This window comes from Mirounga angustirostris, unplaced genomic scaffold (assembly GCF_029215605.1).
Source record: "Mirounga angustirostris isolate CCGP_5_RB_7025 unplaced genomic scaffold, mMirAng1.0.hap1 SCAF_2, whole genome shotgun sequence".
In the NCBI taxonomy this organism is placed as follows: Eukaryota; Metazoa; Chordata; class Mammalia; order Carnivora; family Phocidae; genus Mirounga; species Mirounga angustirostris.
This window is the reverse complement of record NW_026991710.1, coordinates 60,935,046-60,954,872: the sequence shown is the minus strand read 5'-3', so window position 1 is coordinate 60,954,872 and position 19,827 is coordinate 60,935,046. Positions and strand designations below refer to the sequence as shown.

General features: G+C 38.2%; 1 protein-coding gene across 41 annotated transcripts in view; it reads left to right on the top strand.

Moving 5' to 3' along the window:
- CCDC158 (coiled-coil domain containing 158) overlaps positions 1 to 19,827 on the top strand; it is a 127,719-nt gene that overhangs the window by 74,546 nt on the left and 33,346 nt on the right. For all 41 annotated transcript variants that reach the window (XR_010409437.1, XR_010409436.1, XR_010409441.1 and 38 more), the window contains 3 exons: positions 11,784 to 11,944; positions 14,428 to 14,487; positions 18,351 to 18,418. Coding sequence is in view for 32 of the 41 variants with exons in the window: in XM_064584626.1 (XP_064440696.1) it covers positions 11,784 to 11,944; positions 14,428 to 14,487; positions 18,351 to 18,418 (289 nt within the window). In the remaining 9 variants the exon portion in view is untranslated. The remainder of the gene's footprint in view (positions 1 to 11,783; positions 11,945 to 14,427; positions 14,488 to 18,350; positions 18,419 to 19,827) is intronic.

The window sequence follows — 19,827 nt, the reverse complement described above, 5'->3', positions numbered from 1 at the left end:
CCTGTGACCCCGAGGGTCCTGAGAACCCACTGTCCCAGCGAGGGTTCCACCCCCTACTTAGCCACTGGAGCGACATCCCTCAGCGGAGCCGACTTCTGAAAGTTCTGATTTTGTGCTTTGCGGCTCTATCACTTGCCAGAAGTGGCCGACGGAGGCCCCCTCCCCCACCATCTATCTTCCCGAATATCACCTCGGGTTCACTTCTCCGCACGTCCTACCTTCCAGAAAGTGGTCGTTTTTCTGTTCAGAGTTGTTGCTATTCTTTTCTTCAATCTCCTGTTGAGTTCGTGGGTGCTCAGAATGGTTTGATCCCTATCTAGCTGATTTCCTGGGACCAGACAAAATCCAGGTCTCCTACTCCTCTGCCATCTTGCTCATCCCCCTCTCCTTGCAGTTGTTTTTTTTTTTAAGATTTTATTTATTTATTTGAGAGAGAGAATGAGATAGAGAGCATGATAGGGGGAGGGTCAGAGGGAGAAGCAGACTCCCTGCTGAGCAAGGAGCCCGATGCAGGACTTGATCCCGGGACTCCAGGATCATGATCTGAGCCAAAGGCAGTGCTTAACCAACTGAGCCACCCAGGCACCCCTCTCCTTGCAGTTTTATCAGTTTTTGCCTCACATATTTTTGATGCCCTGCTACTAAGTGCATACACATTAAGGATGGTTATATCTTCTTAGAGAATTGATCCCTTTATCATTATGTAATGCCCCTCTTTTCCTTGCTCTGAAGTTTGCTCTGTCTGAAATTAATGTTAGCTACTCCAGCTTTCTTTTTATTAGTATTAGCATGATATTCTTTCTCCATCTCCTTACTTTAATCTATATGTGTCTTTATATTTAAAGTAGGTTTCTTGTAGGCAACATATAGTCTGTCTTGTGTTTTTGTTGCATCCTGATAATCTCTCTTTTAATTGGTATATTTGGAGCATCAATATTTAAATTCATTATTCATATAGCTAGATTAATATTATGTTTGTTACTGTTTTCTTGTCATTGCTTTTGTTTTTATTCCTATTTTTGTATTTTACTCTTTTTCTGTCTTTTGTGGTTTTAATTGAGGAATTAAAAATATATTCTCTCCTTTGTTAACATATAAATTATATTTCCTTTTTTCCTTTTTTTAGTGGTTGTCCTAGAGTTTGCAGTATGCATTTACAACTAATCCAAGTCCACTTTGAAATGACACTATACCATGTCATGGGTAGTACAAGGACCTTATAATAACAAAATAGTCATATTTCCTCCTTCTTGTCCCTTGTATCATTGTGGTCATTCATTTCACTTATCCCTAAGCATGTATATATGCACATATATTTTGTGTATTTTATTATTATACTATGTATACATAACTGGATGCATTATTCCTATTATTATTTGAATAAACTGTTAGAGCAATTAAAAGAAAGTTCTTTATTATCCTCTGCCTTGTTTCTCAAATTCCACATATCAGTGAGATCATATGATAATTGTTTTTCTCTGATTGACTTATCTCGCTTAGCATAATACCTTCTAGGGAAGGAAGGGAAAAATGAAACAAGATGAAACTAGAGAGGGAAACAAACAGTAAGAGACTCTTAATCTAAGGAAACACATTGAGGGTTGCTGGAGTGGAGGAGGGTGGGAGGGATGGGGTGGCTGATTGATGGACATTGGGGAAGTTATGTGCTATGGTGAGCGCTGTGAATTGTGTAAGACTGATGAATCACAGACCTGTACCCCTGAAACCGTTGTACCCCTGAAAAAAACAATACATTATATGTTATAAAAATAAATAAATAGAACCATTTAACATTGCACATTTAAAAAAAAAAAAGAAAGTTCTTTATTTTACCTTCCCTTATTCCTTCTCTAAGGATCTTCCTTTCTTTATGTAAATCTGAGGTTCTGACCTATATCGTTTTCTTCCCCTTGGAAGAACTTCTTTTCATATTTCTTGCAAGGCAGGTCTACTAATAACAAATTCCCTCAATTTTTGTTTGTCTAAGAGTCTTATTTTTCCTCATTTCTGAAGGATAATTTTGCAGAGTATAGTTCTAGATTGGTGGGGGGTTTTATCTCAGTATTTTAAATATTTCACTTGAGTCTCTTTTTGCTTGTGTGGTTTCTGAAGAGAAATCTGATGTAATACTCATCCTTGCTACTCTGTGTTTTTTCCCCTCTGGCTTCTTTGAAAACTTTTTTTCTTTGATTTTCTGCAGTTTGAATATGATATGCCTATGGGAAGATTTTTTTAGTGTCTGTATTGTTTGATGTTTCATAATGTTCCTGGATATGTGTCTTGGTTCTGTCATTAATCTTGGAAAATTCTAGGCCATTATTATGTCTGTCTTTCTTTTGTTTCTTTCTCTTTCTCTTTTCCTTATGGTACCCCCATTATGTGTATGTTACACCTCTTACAGTGGTCCCACCGTTCTTAGACATTCTCGTCCATCTTCTTCATTTCTTTTTCTCTTTGCATTTCAGTTTTAGAAGTTTCCATTAACATTTCTTCAAGCTGAGGCACCTGGGTGGCTCAGTCACTTGAGCGTCCAACTCTTGGTTTCTTGGTTTCAGCTCTGGTCATGATCTCATGATTGTGGGATTGAGCCCCATGTCAGGCTCTGTGCTCAGTGAAGAGTCTGTTGCAGATTCTTTCTACCTCTCCCTTACCCTCTGCCTCTCCCTGCTCACCTGCTCTCTTGTGCACTCTCTCTCACTCTCTTTCTCACCCTCTCTAAAATGAACAAATAAAACCTTAAAAAAGTAAAACACATTTCTTCAAGCTCACTGATTACTTTCTTGGTCATGTCCAGTCTATTGATAAGCCTATCGAAGGCCTTCTTCATTTCTTTATAATTTTTTTCTAGAATTTCCTTTTGATTCCGCCTTAGAATTTCAGTTTTTCTGCTTACATTATCTGTTTTTGCATGTTGTCCACTTTTTCCATTAGAACTCTTAGCATATTAATCATAATGAAATTCCTAGTCTAATATTCCAAAATCTCTGTCATATCTGAGTCTGGTTCTGATGCTGGCTCTGTCTCTTCAACTGCATTTTTTTTGTCCTTTTAGTATGAGTTTAATTTTTTGTTGAAAGCTGAACATGATGTACTGTGTAAAAAGAACTGAAATAAATAGAACTTTAGTGTGAGGGTTTTGTGTTTATTTGGCTAGGGGTTAAACTATGTGTGCTGCTTGCTGTAGCTATAGGCATCAAAGGCTAAAATGTCCTCTGATGTCCTTGTTTTCTCTCCCCTTTTGTCTTTGGGTTTCCCTAGAGACTTCTTAAATAAGGTCTTTGACATGCATTTTTTTCTGTTGTAATCTCATTATTCTACAGAAGCCTTATTGAAGTCATGCGTCATAAAGGTGTGGGGAGAGGTGAAGCATTCTATATAGTCCTGTGATTAGGTCTCAGTCTTTTAGTGAGCCTGTGCCACTGGGCTGAGGCCCTCCCAAGTTCTCAGTTTTGTTACCTCCCACCCCTACCCCCCCCCACCACCTTTAGGTGAGACAGGAAGGAACTGAGTTGGGTATTTCCCTTCCCACTTGGTCAGATTCTGGTATGACCCAAGCTGTTAGGGGCTCTGGTTTAATAGTGTCCCTTGAGGGCTGGATTTAAGAACAGAATGCTCTGGGGGCGCCTGGGTGGCTCAGACGGTTAAGCGTCTGCCTTCGGCTCTGGTCATGATCCCAGGGTCCTGGGATCGAGCCCCACATCGGGCTCCCCACTCAGCGGGGAGCTTGCTTCTTCCTCTCCCTGTGCCTGCTGCTTCCCATGCTTGTGCTCTCTCTCTCTCTGTCAAAAATAAATAAAATGTTTAAAAAAAAAAAAAACAACAGAATGCTCTGAACATATTTCAGAATACTTTTCCCCTATTCTGCCAGAAACACGGGGGATTTTTTCTCCACCCTTCACCTTAAGAACCTGTTGGGCTCCTGGAAGTAAAACTCACAGAAGTATGTGGCCTCAACCTGGAGTTTTTAACTCTTACATTTGTCCACACTGAGCCTCCAGCAGTTCATCAATTAAAATTTTTCTCCCCATTACTGGCTTAAATGAAGGGTTTCTGCTCCTGGACTTCTGCTCCAGTAAGCTATGATTCTACCATTGACCTCACTTCTCAGATGAACATAAGAAGAGTTGTTGATCGTTAGTTTGTTCAGCTCTTTTCGTGTTGTGAGGACAGAGGCAACAACTAACAAGCTCCTCACATACTGCATTGGACTGTTAGGACTTCTCTAGAAGATAGTTATCAGAAGTCCTAAAAATGCCTTTGGATTCACTAAGATCATTTCTATAAACTGGTCTTCAGAAAATAATCAGAGATAGGTACAAAGGTAAATACATGAAGATATTCACTGAACATTATTTATAATAGCAAAAATTGGAAATAATACAACTGACAATAGGGCATTGATTTAAAAATTATGAAACATCAGTGTAGCCATTAACAGTTATGGTTTTAACTAATGTTTAGTGGGGAAAACGTTCATGGTACGTCAAATGACTAAAAATCCAATGAAAAAGTAGTGTATACATATACAGATGGCCTGTCTCTCCATTTTGCCTGAGGCCCCAAAGCCAGGAATAAGACATAGACACCCTAAAGCAAGGTACTAGACCACTTATGCAGCACCAGCTAAAAGATTGTGAAACCAGTTGTAACTACTTTTAGCTAGTCAGTTCAGGGCTTTACAAGGAAGGCCAGGAGTTGACGAGGCCTACAGAGAAGTGTTTAGAAGAGACTTGCTACAGTTTGGCTATTGTGGACATTGCTGCCATGAACATTGGGGTGCATATGGCCCTTCTTTTCACTACATCTGTGTCTTTGGGGTAAATACCCAGTAGTGCAATTGCTGGGTCATAGGGTAGCTCTATTTTTAAATTTTTGAGGAACCTCCACACTGTTTTCCAAAGTGGCTGTACCAACTTGCATTCCCACCAACAGTGTAAGAGGGTTCCCCTTTCTCCACAACCTCTCCAACATTTGTTGTTTCTTTCCCTGTCCATTTTTGCCATTCTAACTGGTGTAAGGTGGTATCTCAGTGTGGTTTTGATTTGGATTTCCCTGATGGCTAATGATGATGAACATTTTTTCATGTGTCTGTTAGCCATTTGTATGTCTTCTTCCTAGAAGTGTCTTTTCGTATCTTCTGCCCACTTTTTGACTTATTTGTTTTTTGGGTGTTGAGTTTGAGAAGTTCTTTATAGATTTTGGATACCAGCCCTTTATCTGTAGATGCCCTTCAATAGATGAATGGATAAAGAAGATGTGGCCCATATATACAATGGAGTATTACTCAGCCATCAGAAAAGATGAATACCCAACTTTTACATCAACATGGATGGGACTGGAGGAGATTATGCTAAGTGAAATAAGTCAAGCAGAGAAAGTCAATTATCATATGGTTTCACTTATTTGTAGAACATAAGGAATAGCATGGAGGACATTAGGAGAAGGAAGGGAAAAATGGGGGGGGGGAATTGGAGGGAGAGATGAACCATGAGAGACTATGGACCTGAGAAACAAACAGGGTTTTAGAGGGGAGGGGGGAGGGGGGATTGGTTAGCCCAGTGATGGGTATTAAGGAGGGCATGTACTGCATAGAGCACTGGGTGTTACACGAAAACAATGGATCGTGGATCACCACATCAAAAACCAGTGATGTATTGTATGGTGACTAACATAACATAATAAAATTAAAAAAAAAAAAAAAGAAGAGACTTGCCAGTATGCTCTGGTCCCCCCACTCTCCCCCACCTCAAGTGGAGATGGAGGAGCTTCAGGGAATACTCCTCCAGGGCTGGGCAAGTGTCCCCTGGGGTTTGATTTTGAGTCTTTTTAAGAAAAATTCATAGTCAAGTGCCTCTCTATAATCGGCAAAGTAGAAAAGAGGACAGCCTTGGTGGCACATGGCACTCCACTGGTGGAGGGCAAAGGTAAGGCGTATGCTTTCTATGGCCCACTTATAGGCCCTAGAGGAAGGGCCATTTTTAAAAGGGACCTCACATGATCTTCATCAAGGTATGAACTGCTGGAAGACCAGGGCTGGGCAGGGCTCATAAACCAGCTCACCTGCTAGTGAAGTCCCCAGACAGCACCCCAGGGACCACTCAAGGGGGGCCTCACCTCCCTCCTCTGCCTTCCTCACCTTTTGTCCCCAACCCTGGAGGGGCCCAAAGCAGCAGCGTAAGGCAAAAAAAGAAAAAGACTTACTCCTCTTCACTGAAGTCTTTCAAGCCTGAAACAGTCCTCTCCACTCATTCTGTAATTTTATACATTGCAAAAAGACAAGAGAGAAACACCTCAAAATGTTAAAGTGTAAACAGGGTTTATCTTCTGGCACACAGGATTTTTTTCATCATGGTTTTTTTTTAATTTTTAAGTGAAAATTTAATACCTATATAATCAGAACAAAACATGTATATATATTCAGAAAATGTAAGTGGTTTTTTATAATGACCCTTCAAGAATTAATTTGTTGTCTATAAAATATATATATTAAGCAGTTAATTCCTCAGAAATATGTTCTTGTATGGTATAATCTCATATGAGGCCTTGTCCTCTAGAAGAAATCTTTTATAATTTGCCAAGTTGGGAATTTAAAATTGTATTATTTTTCATCAAAGTAGTTGCTCTCTTGATTAAAAAATAATTATTGATTTAATACTGACAATAGGCCATTTGCCTTACGTACATTATTTCTAATCCTCACACTAATCCAGCAGGATAGATTGTATTGTCCCCATTTTTAAAATGAGGAATAGGACACTTTAGAGAGGTAAAGTTGCCCAGGGTCCCACAGCTAGTACACAGAGGATCCAGGATTAGTACTCAAGTCTGTTTATGCCATGCTGTTCAGAGTTCCCAGATAATGTATATGTCCTTTCTCTGTCCTCTTCTATGTTTGTATTAAAGAAAACTTCTGGTTCACACACTGAACTTGTACAGAATTGGTCCATAGAATTGAATTAGTCATAATCTTTGGTTGTATGACACAGTCTTGTGGTTGATCCCTACATGGCTTTATTTATTTGACTGTTTAAAATAACAATGAACACAACTGAACACATTGCCCAGCCCAAGAATTAGCTTACCAAGGTGCTCCTCCCCATTCCACCCCCAAGAAGTAACCACTCTCTATAATTTTGATACAGTAGTAATATATAAATAAATCTTCAATGTAAAAGTAGCTAAATACATGTAGAGATTTTTAAAATAAATGAACTCATACCATACATATTGGTTTACAACTTGGTTTTTTTATACTTAATATTTCTTGGAGGTTTTTCTCTACAAGATATCCCTAAGGAACCAAATTCTCTAAAGTTTATTGATAAATGAGGAGTATCTGCTTTGGTTCCACAACCTCTAGGGGATCTTTGCCACAGCCTTCAGATTCCTTGGTTTGAGCCTAAATGTATGTAATATCTGGAGGTAGTTGTGACACCTCCGCATGTAGCAAAATCCTCTACATATTGCAGGACGTATGTATGCACACTGCCCATCCCCCCACACACCCCCCCACACACACACAGCTCAACAAATATCATTTGTTAAATGGTTAGCATTTGTTATAATTGTGTCAAGTTCACCTTTCCTTTAGTTAAAAGTAACAGTGTAACAATGTTTGCATAGAAAAGTAATTATACTTTTTAAATAATAAACTTCATGCTTTATTTGAACACATAGTTATAACAAAAAATATTTTCTTTAAGTGGTAGTTATAAAATTTACTGAGATGTAACTTTCAGACTCTGCACTTTTACCCCAATTTATTAGCTATTTATTTTGCTTATTGCATAAATATTTAATTTTCTGGGATTTAATTTGGTCTCTAGAATCCCGTTTATCCTGTTCCTAATATTTCCTTCCATGGCTCACTTATACTAACCTTACTGGGAAGACTCAAGAGAGAAAGAATTATCTTCTTCCAGGCTTACAGTAGGTTCAATTCTGGAGCCACCATATTACCTTTTTTTGAATGTCAATGTTGAAGGTATTAATGTAAAACCACGAAGGTAAATGCTTTCCTCCCTATATGGGTTCTAGAAAAAAAGGTAAGCTGTTGAACATGCCCCCCCCCCACCGCCCACTTACAAGAAGCTGTTCAAAAAACTATTTGAAAACAAAAAGGAGATAAGTTTCTGACTGTGACCATATAACTTTCCCCCTGCAACTTGAAAGAATGATAATATCTCTACTTATATCAAGGGGAGCATAGTAGCTAGAATGCACAGCTAACCCTGATAACTTCTTAGTAGTGGCTCTACCCAGCTACTTAATTGCTGCACTATAAGTTATAGTACCTTTCTGGTGATTCTAGATCAGCAAATATAGAGCATATAAAATAGGTTTCTATAAATTTCTATACTAAGGGGAGAGTGAGGGGGGAAACAGCCTTTCTTGGTACTTACTGTGCACACATTAAGTAATCTTGTTTCTTATACCCTCCTTGTAAAGTAAGAGGTATTTTCCTCCTTTTTACAGATAAGGAAATGGAGATTAAAGTAAGCGTTCCTCTTGTTATGAAATTATCTGTTCATCATGCATTTCCCTCCCATAATGATCTGTATGGTCTCCACAGGCAGGGACCAGATATATTTGTCACTTTACTTCAGTTTCTAATGGAGTGTCTGGCACATAGTAGGTGTCCTGCAAAGTTTCTTGAAGTGTGAAAGGTAACTTGCTCAGGATCCCATGGTGAAAGAGTTGGGGGTGCAGAAGCTTGTGCCCTTTTCCACTGTACCACCTGCCTCTCCCCTCCCGGAGGGTTTAGGGAATGTGCCTGGCATTGGTGTTCTTATCTCTTTAGTGGTTTTAAAGATTCCCAAGGTGCATTTGACTTATAAATCAATCCTTGTTGAAGGCTTCTGAGTTTAGGATAATTGCCCTCATGTGATTTGTGAATTACTTTCAGTAATAACCCGACTATAATTATGTTGAGGCCAGTTGCTCAACTATATTATTTAATCTTTCCCCATATTCTGTAATTTTGTGATCTTAAATTTGGATACTTCATAGCATGCCGATCACATTTCCTAATGAATTTATCCAGTGAGAATCAGTCACTGTACCACAGTGGAAAGATCATGGGCTCTCAAGTCAGACAAATGATCATCTTTATTCCAGTTTTGCCATTTACTCCTTGCATAATTTTGACCAAATTATTTAACCTCTCTGTGCCTTGGTTTTCTCTTTTCTAAAATGGAAGCCATTATTTCTACCTTATTGGCTGGTTTGAAAATTAAAGTTCAGATGAGATAATATGTAGAGTGCCTGATGCATGGCAAGCACAGATAAATGGTGCTTCTGTTTGTTCGGAATGATGAGCCAAGTCTATGAAGAGAAAGTTTGGTTAGAATAAATGTTGTCTAGAACTTGGTACTAAATACACAAAAATACAAAGTGCAGCATATGGGAGATGTGGCTTATCAATAAGGGCCTAGGGAGCCTCAGGTGACTGCCTGCTCGGTCTGAGTCAGCAGTATTATGCGGCAGCCGAAAAAGGTTTTAAAAGATAGCATCCAGATCCAAGAGGGGGACAGTTCTCCACACTGCTCTGGTCAGATTCTCCCTGAACTTTGTGTTTCAATGTCTAGGCAGGGAGAATCACTGATTAAGCAGTCTGTCAAAAGAGACACTACCAGAGTGGTGAGAAATGGTGGGCCCATGCCACATGAAAAGAGTAGATGGCTTGAGGAGATTTAGCCTGCAGTGTGTGTTACAAAATGGAGGTAGGGGAGTGGAGGGTGAAGGGATAAAATAAGTATCTGTTTCTAAAGGGTTATGTTCCACTTGTTCCCTATGACTCTAGAGGGTAAAAGATGACCAGGGATGTAAGTTGTATGGAGGAGATTCAGTTTAATAAGTCTTTCTCTCAAAAGATTAAAGGTGTATAAAAATTAAACTGCCTTCCTTGGTTTTTGGTGATCATGCAAAGGCCAGATAAGTCTATTGTGAGGGTGCCATAGAGGAGATTTATCATCACTTCCGTTTGAAGATTAGACTAGAACCAAATGATCTTCAAGACCCCTCCAACCTTGATGTTTTTGTGATTTCATACCCAAGCCAAGTGTAGCTTATTTGTAAAGGAGTATAAAAAGAGTGATAATCAAATCAAGTCCTTGCCTCTATAATGCAGCTTACATTTTAATTGGAGGAGCAACACACATTCCAACAGTTCTTAAAAGTATTAGGATGAAGTCATAATATGAGAATGTCATAGGGCTGATTATGATTATTTGCTAAGTGAATGTTGGAATTCAATGCTTTTCAACCTTTTTTTATTATTTCAAATTTTTATTTAAATTCTAGTTAGTTAACATACAGTGTAATCTCAGTTTCAGGAGTAGAATTTAGTGATTCATCACTTACCTATAACACCCAGTGCTCATCACAAGTGGCCTCTTTAATACTCATCACCCATCTAGCCCATCCCCCGCCCACCTCCTTCCAGCAAGTCCCCGTTTGTTCTCTATCATTAAGAGTCTCTTATCGTTGGGGCACCTGGGTGGCTCAGTCGTTAAGCAGCTGCCTTCGGCTCAGGTCATGATCCCAGGGTCCTGGGATCGAGCCCCGCATTGAGCCCCACATCAGGCTCCCTGCTCTGTGGGAAGCCTGCTTCTCCCTCTCCCACTCCCCCTACTTGTGTTCCCTCTCTCGCTGTCTCTCTCTGTCAAATAAATAAATAATATCTTTAAAAAAAATCAAAATAAATTTTAAAAAATGAAGTCTATTAAAAAATTGTTCATGTCTTTATTTTAAATTACTGGAGCCAAACTTAATAATTAAATGGAGTCTAACTTATGAAACTCTGAACTCTTGGCAATTTCCATCAATAAACTGTAAAGACCATACATACTTAACCACACATTCAGTCAGTCAGAACTCTTGACATCTTCAGCTGAATGTTATCTGTGGTTTGTCCACAGGGTTAGGAAGGGAAGGGGAATGTGAGGATTATATCAATAACATCAACACTTGTTTGGCATAGACCCTAGAAAAGCAAAACCAATGTTCATTCAACAACCAATGTATATGGCAGGTTTAACTCTACATTGGGACAGACACCTCCAGCTAAAATAGCTTGATGATGATTGATGACTTTCTAGCCGTGAGTGTCCTCCAACTAAGACCACCTGCTCACCAGAGCAACTGCTAACTATCAGTTGGTTTCCCCTTTTGAGGTGCCTATTGGGAACATCTATAATTTTTATTATAAATATTCTTCAGGGAATACTTATATATCTGAAAATCATTTAAAATTATTCTCAAATACCAACTAACCCAGTTTGAAAATACTGAGGGTCTCTTTCCTCATAAGTAAAATGGGGAGTAAATTAATTCATCTCTAAAGAGTTCCTTACTTCTAAAGTTCTGTAGCTTTATAAAATTCAGCCCTTAAAAAGTACTGGAATTATTTTGCCTGGACATAGTTGTAAATATTTAATGACATAGTACACTATTCATACTCCATCATTAAAATTTTTTTTTCAAATGATTTAAGAATAGATATGTTTTGTTTGATCCTATGAGTGTATCCTCTAATTTATAAATATGGATATATAAAGAAGTATACACACATTTATAAATTAGATACAGCACTGTGTTGATTATTGATTGGTTGTTATTGATTATCCCTGAGATTAGTAAGATTATAGGTGATTTTTGTTTTTTCTTCTTTCTCCTCCATAATTTCTATTTACCAGCTGAATTAATTTTACAATAGGAAATAGCATACAAATCTAAAAAAAAAAAAGACTAAGGTGTTTGTTTTGTAAATTGTTTTAATACAGCACTCTATGAAACCTAACATATTGAAGGAAGATCCAACAAGGGACTTGAAACAGCTTCTCCAAGAGTTGAGAAGTGTGATCAACGAGGAACCAGCTGTGCCTCTGGGCAAGCCCGAAGAGGAAGGGAGAACACCATCCGTGGGGGTCTCCTACGTGGCTGTGTGAGCCTGGGTGTACTGCGGGATGGGAGAGCTTCTCTCAGCGTGGTTCCCTGTGTGAGGGGGAGGTTTAACTAACTTCGGAGACGACCTGACCTTACCAGGGAAAACAGTATGAAAGTGGAGGAACTAAGCAAAAGTCAAACAACTTGATATCAAGAGCAAATAATACAGTTATTCTGTTCAGAAAGAAATCGTCAAAGCAAGGTGTTACCCAAAGTTACATTCGTAATTTATAGGTCCCGACAGATTTTACATCCATAATCTTATTTGATTATCGTAACAACTGTTTGAAACAAGACAGGGCAGGATTTATTTAGCCCATCTTAAAAATGAGAAAAACATAAGTTTCAAAAGGCTGACTTGCCTGCAGCCACACAGTTCAGTGGTGGAGCTAAACTAGAACCGTGAGAATTACATGACTCTCCAGATATAATCTAGTAGGAGAGTCCTTGGTTCTCTAGGTATTCATGCCAATGACATATACCAAATTAATAAAAGATCACACCCAAAAAAGATTCAGTCAGTTCACCAGCCCTTCCCTGTATATACCTGCAGAAATTAATGAGATTCTCATATTCTTCTCAAATACGGTTTTAAAATTTTATTGTGTGTTATTATTAAATTAACAAAGCATTTTAATACAATACACACTATATTTTTAGTATTATAATTCTAATTATATACTAGCTGTTAGTATTACAACAACCTGTTGTAATATTCATTTTCTGGTTATATGACAAATACCTAAAAGTAATACTCTCCGAAATACTTATATATAAACAATCTTCAGTTTTTAAGATGTTCAGTTAGTATATGTTAACCTGAAGTGGCTAAATATTAGCTGAATTTATTTAATGTTTATTAATAATATTAATAGTAATAGCAAAATTGTAAGTGCAGCCCAGTTACATAGCATAACATTGCATTGTCTGAATCACATGTCGGAAACATTCCATTGGCCACCCCAGTGAGGAATGCATATATGTGCAAAGAACTTTTGTTTTTATGGGAACTCTATAATAGGCCTTCTAAGCCAGGGCAGTATTGATTATTAAGGTCATTTGACAGATGAGTAAATTTAGGCATAGATTGATTTGCCTTCTCCTATAAAGCAAAGAGGCAAAGCCAAAAGTAAAAGTTAGAGCCCCTGGCTCCCAGCACTAATCATTCCACAAAGATTACTATGATTTCTCTGGTGAGATGATTTCCATCACTTTAGCCACTAATCGTGGGCTTAAATTATATTGGACTGTATTGAACATGAACATATTTGGTCCCTGCCTTTAAAGAATGTATGTTACTTTGCTATAATCCTACAAATGACCTTGTCACCAAAGCCTAAACTCGGCCTAAAGATTTTAAGGGTCTATGAAAGCATTTCTGAGTTGATGAATTCCAGGGGCAGCCTTCTACAAAATTTGCTTGGAGGCCTAAAATCTACTGTTGTGCTTTAAAGAGCAATGGATTATTCTAAAAATACGTGGAATCTAGAAATTGTTCTTTGTATAAGTAACTGAGAGTTATATTTATCTACATAGAGATGATGGAGTAAGAGGTTGCATTACTGAATCAAGCCTGAGGTTAGAGAGATGCCTTAGGTAAGAAGAATCTGAGATTCTGATCTAATTAATTGTCCAAGAATTTTTTGTGTTTCCCGGTAATTTGGGAAGTCTGGACAGTTCACATGGGAATCAATGGGCATTTGGGCATTGAAGGAAAGCTGTTGCATTAACTAAAACTAAAGCGGATTTCAGTGTAATGTATTTTCTAGAAATCAACAGGAATCTTTTTGGCTTATTTTCAGTTTTGCTGCTGTTTACCCATAGGAAGATATTTACATGGTATGCCATACAAAAATGGAAGACTTTTTCTACATTTCACACTCATTTACAATGGCTTACCTAACTTTTGAGAGGAAGGTAGTCCAGAAGGAAAGTCTAACAACCTCAATACAGGATTATAAGAACCCCACAGAGAACAATCCCATTTTCCTCAGTAATTGAAGAGCTAAGTTTTTAAATGAAGTCCTAAAAAGAGCATAAAGAAATGAAATCCATAACCCCTCAACAAAGACAACCTCTTTTATTTTTAGCCAAGAAGGGAAAGTTAATATTAACCTGTTATCCATGTAAGACCCACAGGACATTGCTCTCAGGCCTTCATCAGCTCCTCACTGTCTGCTGTGTTAGTGACCTGGTCTCTCAGTCTGAAGTTGAGGGAGCTCCCTAACTTGTCACCAGCCCGCTTTACTCCCATAGTATGCTCTAACCAAAACAGACTACTCCTGGTTCCCAAAAGGAGTCAATTCCTTTCGTCTTCAAGCTGTTCTTCACATTGTTTCTCCACCTGGAAGAGCCAGTGCCCCAGTCTCACTCTTTGAATCAGCGTTGGTGTAAAAGCAGTGTTCAGAGGAACAGGTACTTTTATCATTAAGTAAAAATAACACTGTGTACTCTTTGTTTCTCCCACCCTTCTGCCAACAGAAGCAACAACTCATTAAGGGATTCCACTGAAGGTAGCAAATCCAGTGATACTCTCAGCAGGTGAGAAATGATCTTACCAGTCCCTGACTGTATGAGTCCCCATTTCTACTCTTTACTCATTAATTCAGTAGATGGTTAGCTGCCCATTACATGCCACACTCCACGCTAGGTCTGTAGAATGTAACAGTGGGCAAGACAGACATGGGCTTATAGTTTTAACATCTGTTTATTGACTGACTGCCTGGAAAAAAAAACCTTACTTTTATCTTTTCTATTTTCACCACCTAAAAAAAAAAATAGAGATATCAGAGCCTTTCTTATATCCTAAGACTATGAAAATGAATTCTGTTTAAATCCTGTTAGGTGGAGGCTAATTCATTGCTGTATATTCAGCACCAGAGTAGTCATTCAGTAAACATTTGTTTAGTGAATGAATTAAGACAGTATTATAAATATTTTCTTACTGTCTCCACTGCTTGATCAATATATACAATGAACTTGAATCTTTATAAAATATATCTTTCTTTTAAATGAGTTTTGATTTTCTTCTCCCCTAGGTGTGTGACACTACATAGAACCTATTAATAATATCTATAGCTATCTACGGCATATTTTTATTTTTACATTTTCTGGATGCTTTAGACTTATTTAGTCTATCTAACTTAATCTTTGATTTAGGCAATGTTATGTCCATATATGAATTAGAAATGAAGACTCAGATTGCTTAAGCAACTTGCCAGAGTCATACAGCTTGTAAACAGTGGAGTCAGATTTGAACTCAGGTCTTGCTGGCCCCTGAGCTCAGGTGTGTGAGCACATCTGTGTACCTAGACCGAGCTCCCTGGGAAAGAGCCCAATCCTAGGCATGGAGCACAGAGGGGCTACTCCCCTAAAATATGTAACGCTCTGCTCTAGTTTTTCTATGACCAGAAAAACCTGTTTTTTTCAGCAATGATGTGTTTGTGAAGAGAGAGATTGGGGAGGAAAAGCTGGACCTGGCCCCTTCCTGTGTTCAAATGGGAAGAAGAGGTTTTCTTTCTTTCTTTTTTTTTTTTTTTAAGATTTTATTTATTTGAAAGAGAGCATGCACGTATGGGAGCAGGGTGGGGGATAGGGAGAGAGAATTTGAAGCAGACTCCCTGCTGATAGTGGAGCCTGAGGCGGGAGTCGATCTCATGACCCTGAGATAATGACCTGAGCCCAAACCAAGAGTCGGACGTTTCACTGACTGAGCTGTCCAGGCGCCCTGGGAAGAAGAGGTTTTCAGATATTTTATAGAAGCTCTGAAAAGTATGAATCATACTAGAAAATTAAGGAAGCACTTGAATGCTCTCTACTGTGGCCAATTGGTCATTTTTAAAACTCACACCTAAAAAAATGAGAAAGGATACCACCGTTGCTGTTTTACTACAACATTTCACTGTCATTGCGGCATCTTTGCTTCACTCAATATCTTATGGCAACATTTCTTCATTTAGAAACTTCTGCAACCTTTTAAGTTAAATCAATATAGTCCGTATACCTGGAACAGAATAAAAAATTAAAGACATGAGCACTTCTGTATGTGGATTTGTGCTTGAATTACTCTGAGAGCCACATCTCTCAGAAGTTTTGTAGAGAATTGACTTTTCTTATTTTGTTATGTTATTATAACAATGGGCAACATTATGCCCTAAGGGAGGTTTCCAATAAAGGCTTCAAAACATCTAGCTCCCTTTTACACATCTCTATATGGATATTTCAGGAGCTGAAACATACTGACCCTGAAGATCATAATGACCAAGACGAAGCAAAGGCCATCATTCCACGAAACCATCCCCCCATCTCATCTTCTGTTTCTGTAAATGGCACCCTGATTTTCAGGGCACCTCTGCTTAAACTCTTAACATTATCCTTGATTCTTCTTTCTCCTTTGTCTCGTTTCTCTAGTCACTAAATCTTATTAATTTTGACTCTAAAGCAGTTCTCAAATCCATTTTCTTCTTTGTACATCCTCTCAAACCCCTCTGTATTAATTCCCTATGGCTACTGTAACAAAATTAGTGGCTTAAAACAACACAAATTACATTTCCAAGGAGGCCCAAAGTCCTCAGTCAGTTCCATTGGGACAAGTCACAATGTTGGCAGAGCCACACTCCCTCCAGAAGCTCTTGGGGTTAATCCATCTCCTTACCTTTTTCCAGCTTCTAGAGCTTCATTCCTTGCACTCTGGCTCATGGCTTCTCCCTTCATCTGCAGAGAGCAGCATAGCATAGCATCTTCAAATCTCTCTGCTGAGATTGCCACATTGTCTTCTCGCTTCCGAATGAAATCTCCCCCTTCCTCCCCTTATAGACGCTTGGGATAACCTCCCGGATAACCCAGGATAATCTCCCCATCTCAAGACCCTTGATTTCATCACATATGCAAAATCTCTGTAACACTCGTAGGTTCTGGGTATTCAGAAGCAGATATACATGGCAGCCATGATTCAGCCTACCACACTGCTTTAGGCCTCACTCCCTTTCTCATTAGGCTCTTGTGGTGGCCTTGACAGTGTTTAGCGTGGATGTTTTGAAATCTCCAGTCTCTTGCACGTTCCAGTCACTTCTGTATATCATTTTCAAATTGATCTGCCTAAAGCACACATCAGACTATGTCTGTTTCCCAGCCCCAAAACCTTCAAAGGCACCCCACTGCCTACTGCAGCAGAAACAATCTGCCCTGAGAATTAAGGCTATGCATAATATAGCCACGGCCTTCCTTTCCACAGCTTTTCTCCTAATACAGCTATCCTCAAACTTTTTGGTCTCAGGCCGCCTTTGTAGTCACAAATATTGAAGATTCCTAAGAACTTTTGTTTGTGTAGGTCATTTCTATTGCTATTCTAAGTATTGGAAAATAAGTTTTTATATTAAGCATTTTAAAAATTTAAAACATTGTGATATACATTTAGAAATAACTAAGTTGGGCGCCTGGGTGGCTCAGACATTAAGCGTCTGCCTTCGGCTCAGGTCATGATCCCAAGGTCCTGAGATCGAGCCCCACATCGGGCTCCCTGCTCGGTGGGAAGCCTGCTTCTCCCTCTCCCACTCCCCCTGCTTGTGTTCCCTCTCTCGCTGTGTCTCTCTCTGTCAAATAAATAAATAAAATCTTTAAAAAAAAAAAAAAAAGAAATAACTAAGTTTATTACATGTTAACATAATGGCACTTTATTATAAAAAATAACTTTGTCCAAACAAAAAATTTTGGGGAAGGCATTGTTTTACAACTTAACGTGTGGCTTAATAAAAGACAGTTGGATTCTCATATCTGCATCTGCATGTAATCTGTTGTGACATCAGATACCGTGGAGCCTCTGGGAAACTCCACTGTATACTTGTGAGGGACTGAACATTAAAAAGCAGATAATATCTTAGTAGTATTATAATGAAAACAGTGTTGACATCACAAACCCCCTTCAAGGGAACCACTACCATCCTATTCTTACACCATTACCCAGACCACAGAGAACAGTGTGGTTGATTTCAACTTGTTGATTTAAATAAGTCTGATAGTTTTGTAAAGTGATGCTACTGTTGCCAAGAGAGGTTCCTTTTTTTGTCCTTTTTTTTTTTTTTAATAAGTTACTAGGATTGTGTCTCTTGGAATCCATGAGAGAAATATTTGGGTTTTATAGCTATTACAAAAAATGAATCTTCTAACCAATATTATTACATTTCTGTTCTGCAAAATGTTCATGGGTACTGAAGGCATAAAGATAATGTAACTTTGGATCTCCCTCTTAGGGTATTTTAGGATTTCTGCACTTTAGGATCATAACTGCCATCTTTAGTTTATATTTTAAGTTATCACTTTTATGTGTGTTAGTTTGCTTCTGTCCATAAATCTTAACACTGTGTTTGTGGAATGGAATGTTTGCATGACCATCCTTATGCTTCCAGAGAACCCGTCACATTACACACAGGAGACTTGGAAGATCCATCTAGTTGCTTTACATTCCCATCCACAGGTGAGTATTCACTGAAAGTACAGAAATTGGGCCTGTCTAAAATTCCAGTGGCTCCTCATTTTCATGAGAGTAGAAGGCAGGTATTACAGTAGCCTATAAGTCCCCATTAACTCTCCAGACTCGCTTCTTCCTCCTCCTCTCCACCCCCCACCCTCATCACTCTGCTTCATCCTCCCGTGAATTGTTCCTTGAACATGCCAGGCAGCTTCTATACTAAGGCTTTTACACCACTGTTCCTTGCATGTTGCTTAATCCCTCAGCTCCGTTAAAGCCATTGCTTAGGTGTCACTTACCCAGTGAGACTACTCTTACCACCTTATGTAAAAATTGTAACTCTGCCATCCTCCCAGTCACCCTGTTTCTTTTTTAAAATCACACTTAGTATATTTTTAATATGTAAATTACTAATTTATGTTGTTCATAAAGATGACTGTGTCACCTCCTGCTAGACAAAAGCTGCACGAGGGCAAATGTCTTTAATTGTTTGGTTTCCTGATATATCCCAAGCACATAGCAGGTGCTCAGTAAATATTTATTGAATGGATGAAAAGAGAAAAAAGAATGGAGACAGATGGTTCTTTTCATGATTTCCAAAGGCGTATAATCCTGTCTATAAAATAGGGAGATCAAGGAAGAAAATGGAAGATACCAGAATCTGTTGAAAAACAAAATGGCATAACAGACTAGAAATGGAAAAGAATAATAAAGTCATTACAGGGGAAAGCCCTAGGGAAAATATAAATAGGATAGGCATGACTGAAATCACATAAACTTGATGGACTTCCTAGAGAAAATTACACGAAAGATGAAAAATAATTACAGAGAGTATATTAGATTTGGAAGTTATAATTGGTCTTCCTATAGAAGAGAATAAAATGAATGGGGGAAAGAATGAAACTGAAAATGATAGTTATTCAACAGAAGTGTAGCTATAAATCTGGACAATAATAATGTAAATAGGGAAAAATGAGGTGTGAAGTAAAAGAGATAGGAGAAAGATAAGTTTCCGTGGTTTCTTGTTTTTAATGGAAGATTGTCAATCTATATCTAAAATCAAAACAATAATTTTAAATAAAATAAATGCAAATTCTTAATTTTTAAATAATCTTTAACTTGTGAGAAATCTTTACAAACTAGTATTTTGAAGAAAAAGAGCATTTATTTGAAGTTAATGCTTTTTACTTCACTTACATGTTTTTACTGTGGTTTTAATAATTACAAGAGACTACAACATATATCCTTGCCTTATTAGATTAAATGAGTGCTTTTTCTTTTTTGCCTGCGTTGGGAGTACTTTAGAGCATGTTAATTCCATTCACTATCCTTTCAAATTACATACAATTGTTGTCACATATGTATTTTAATTATAAAGGTGAATACCACAGTGGATAATTTGCATTGTTTTTATA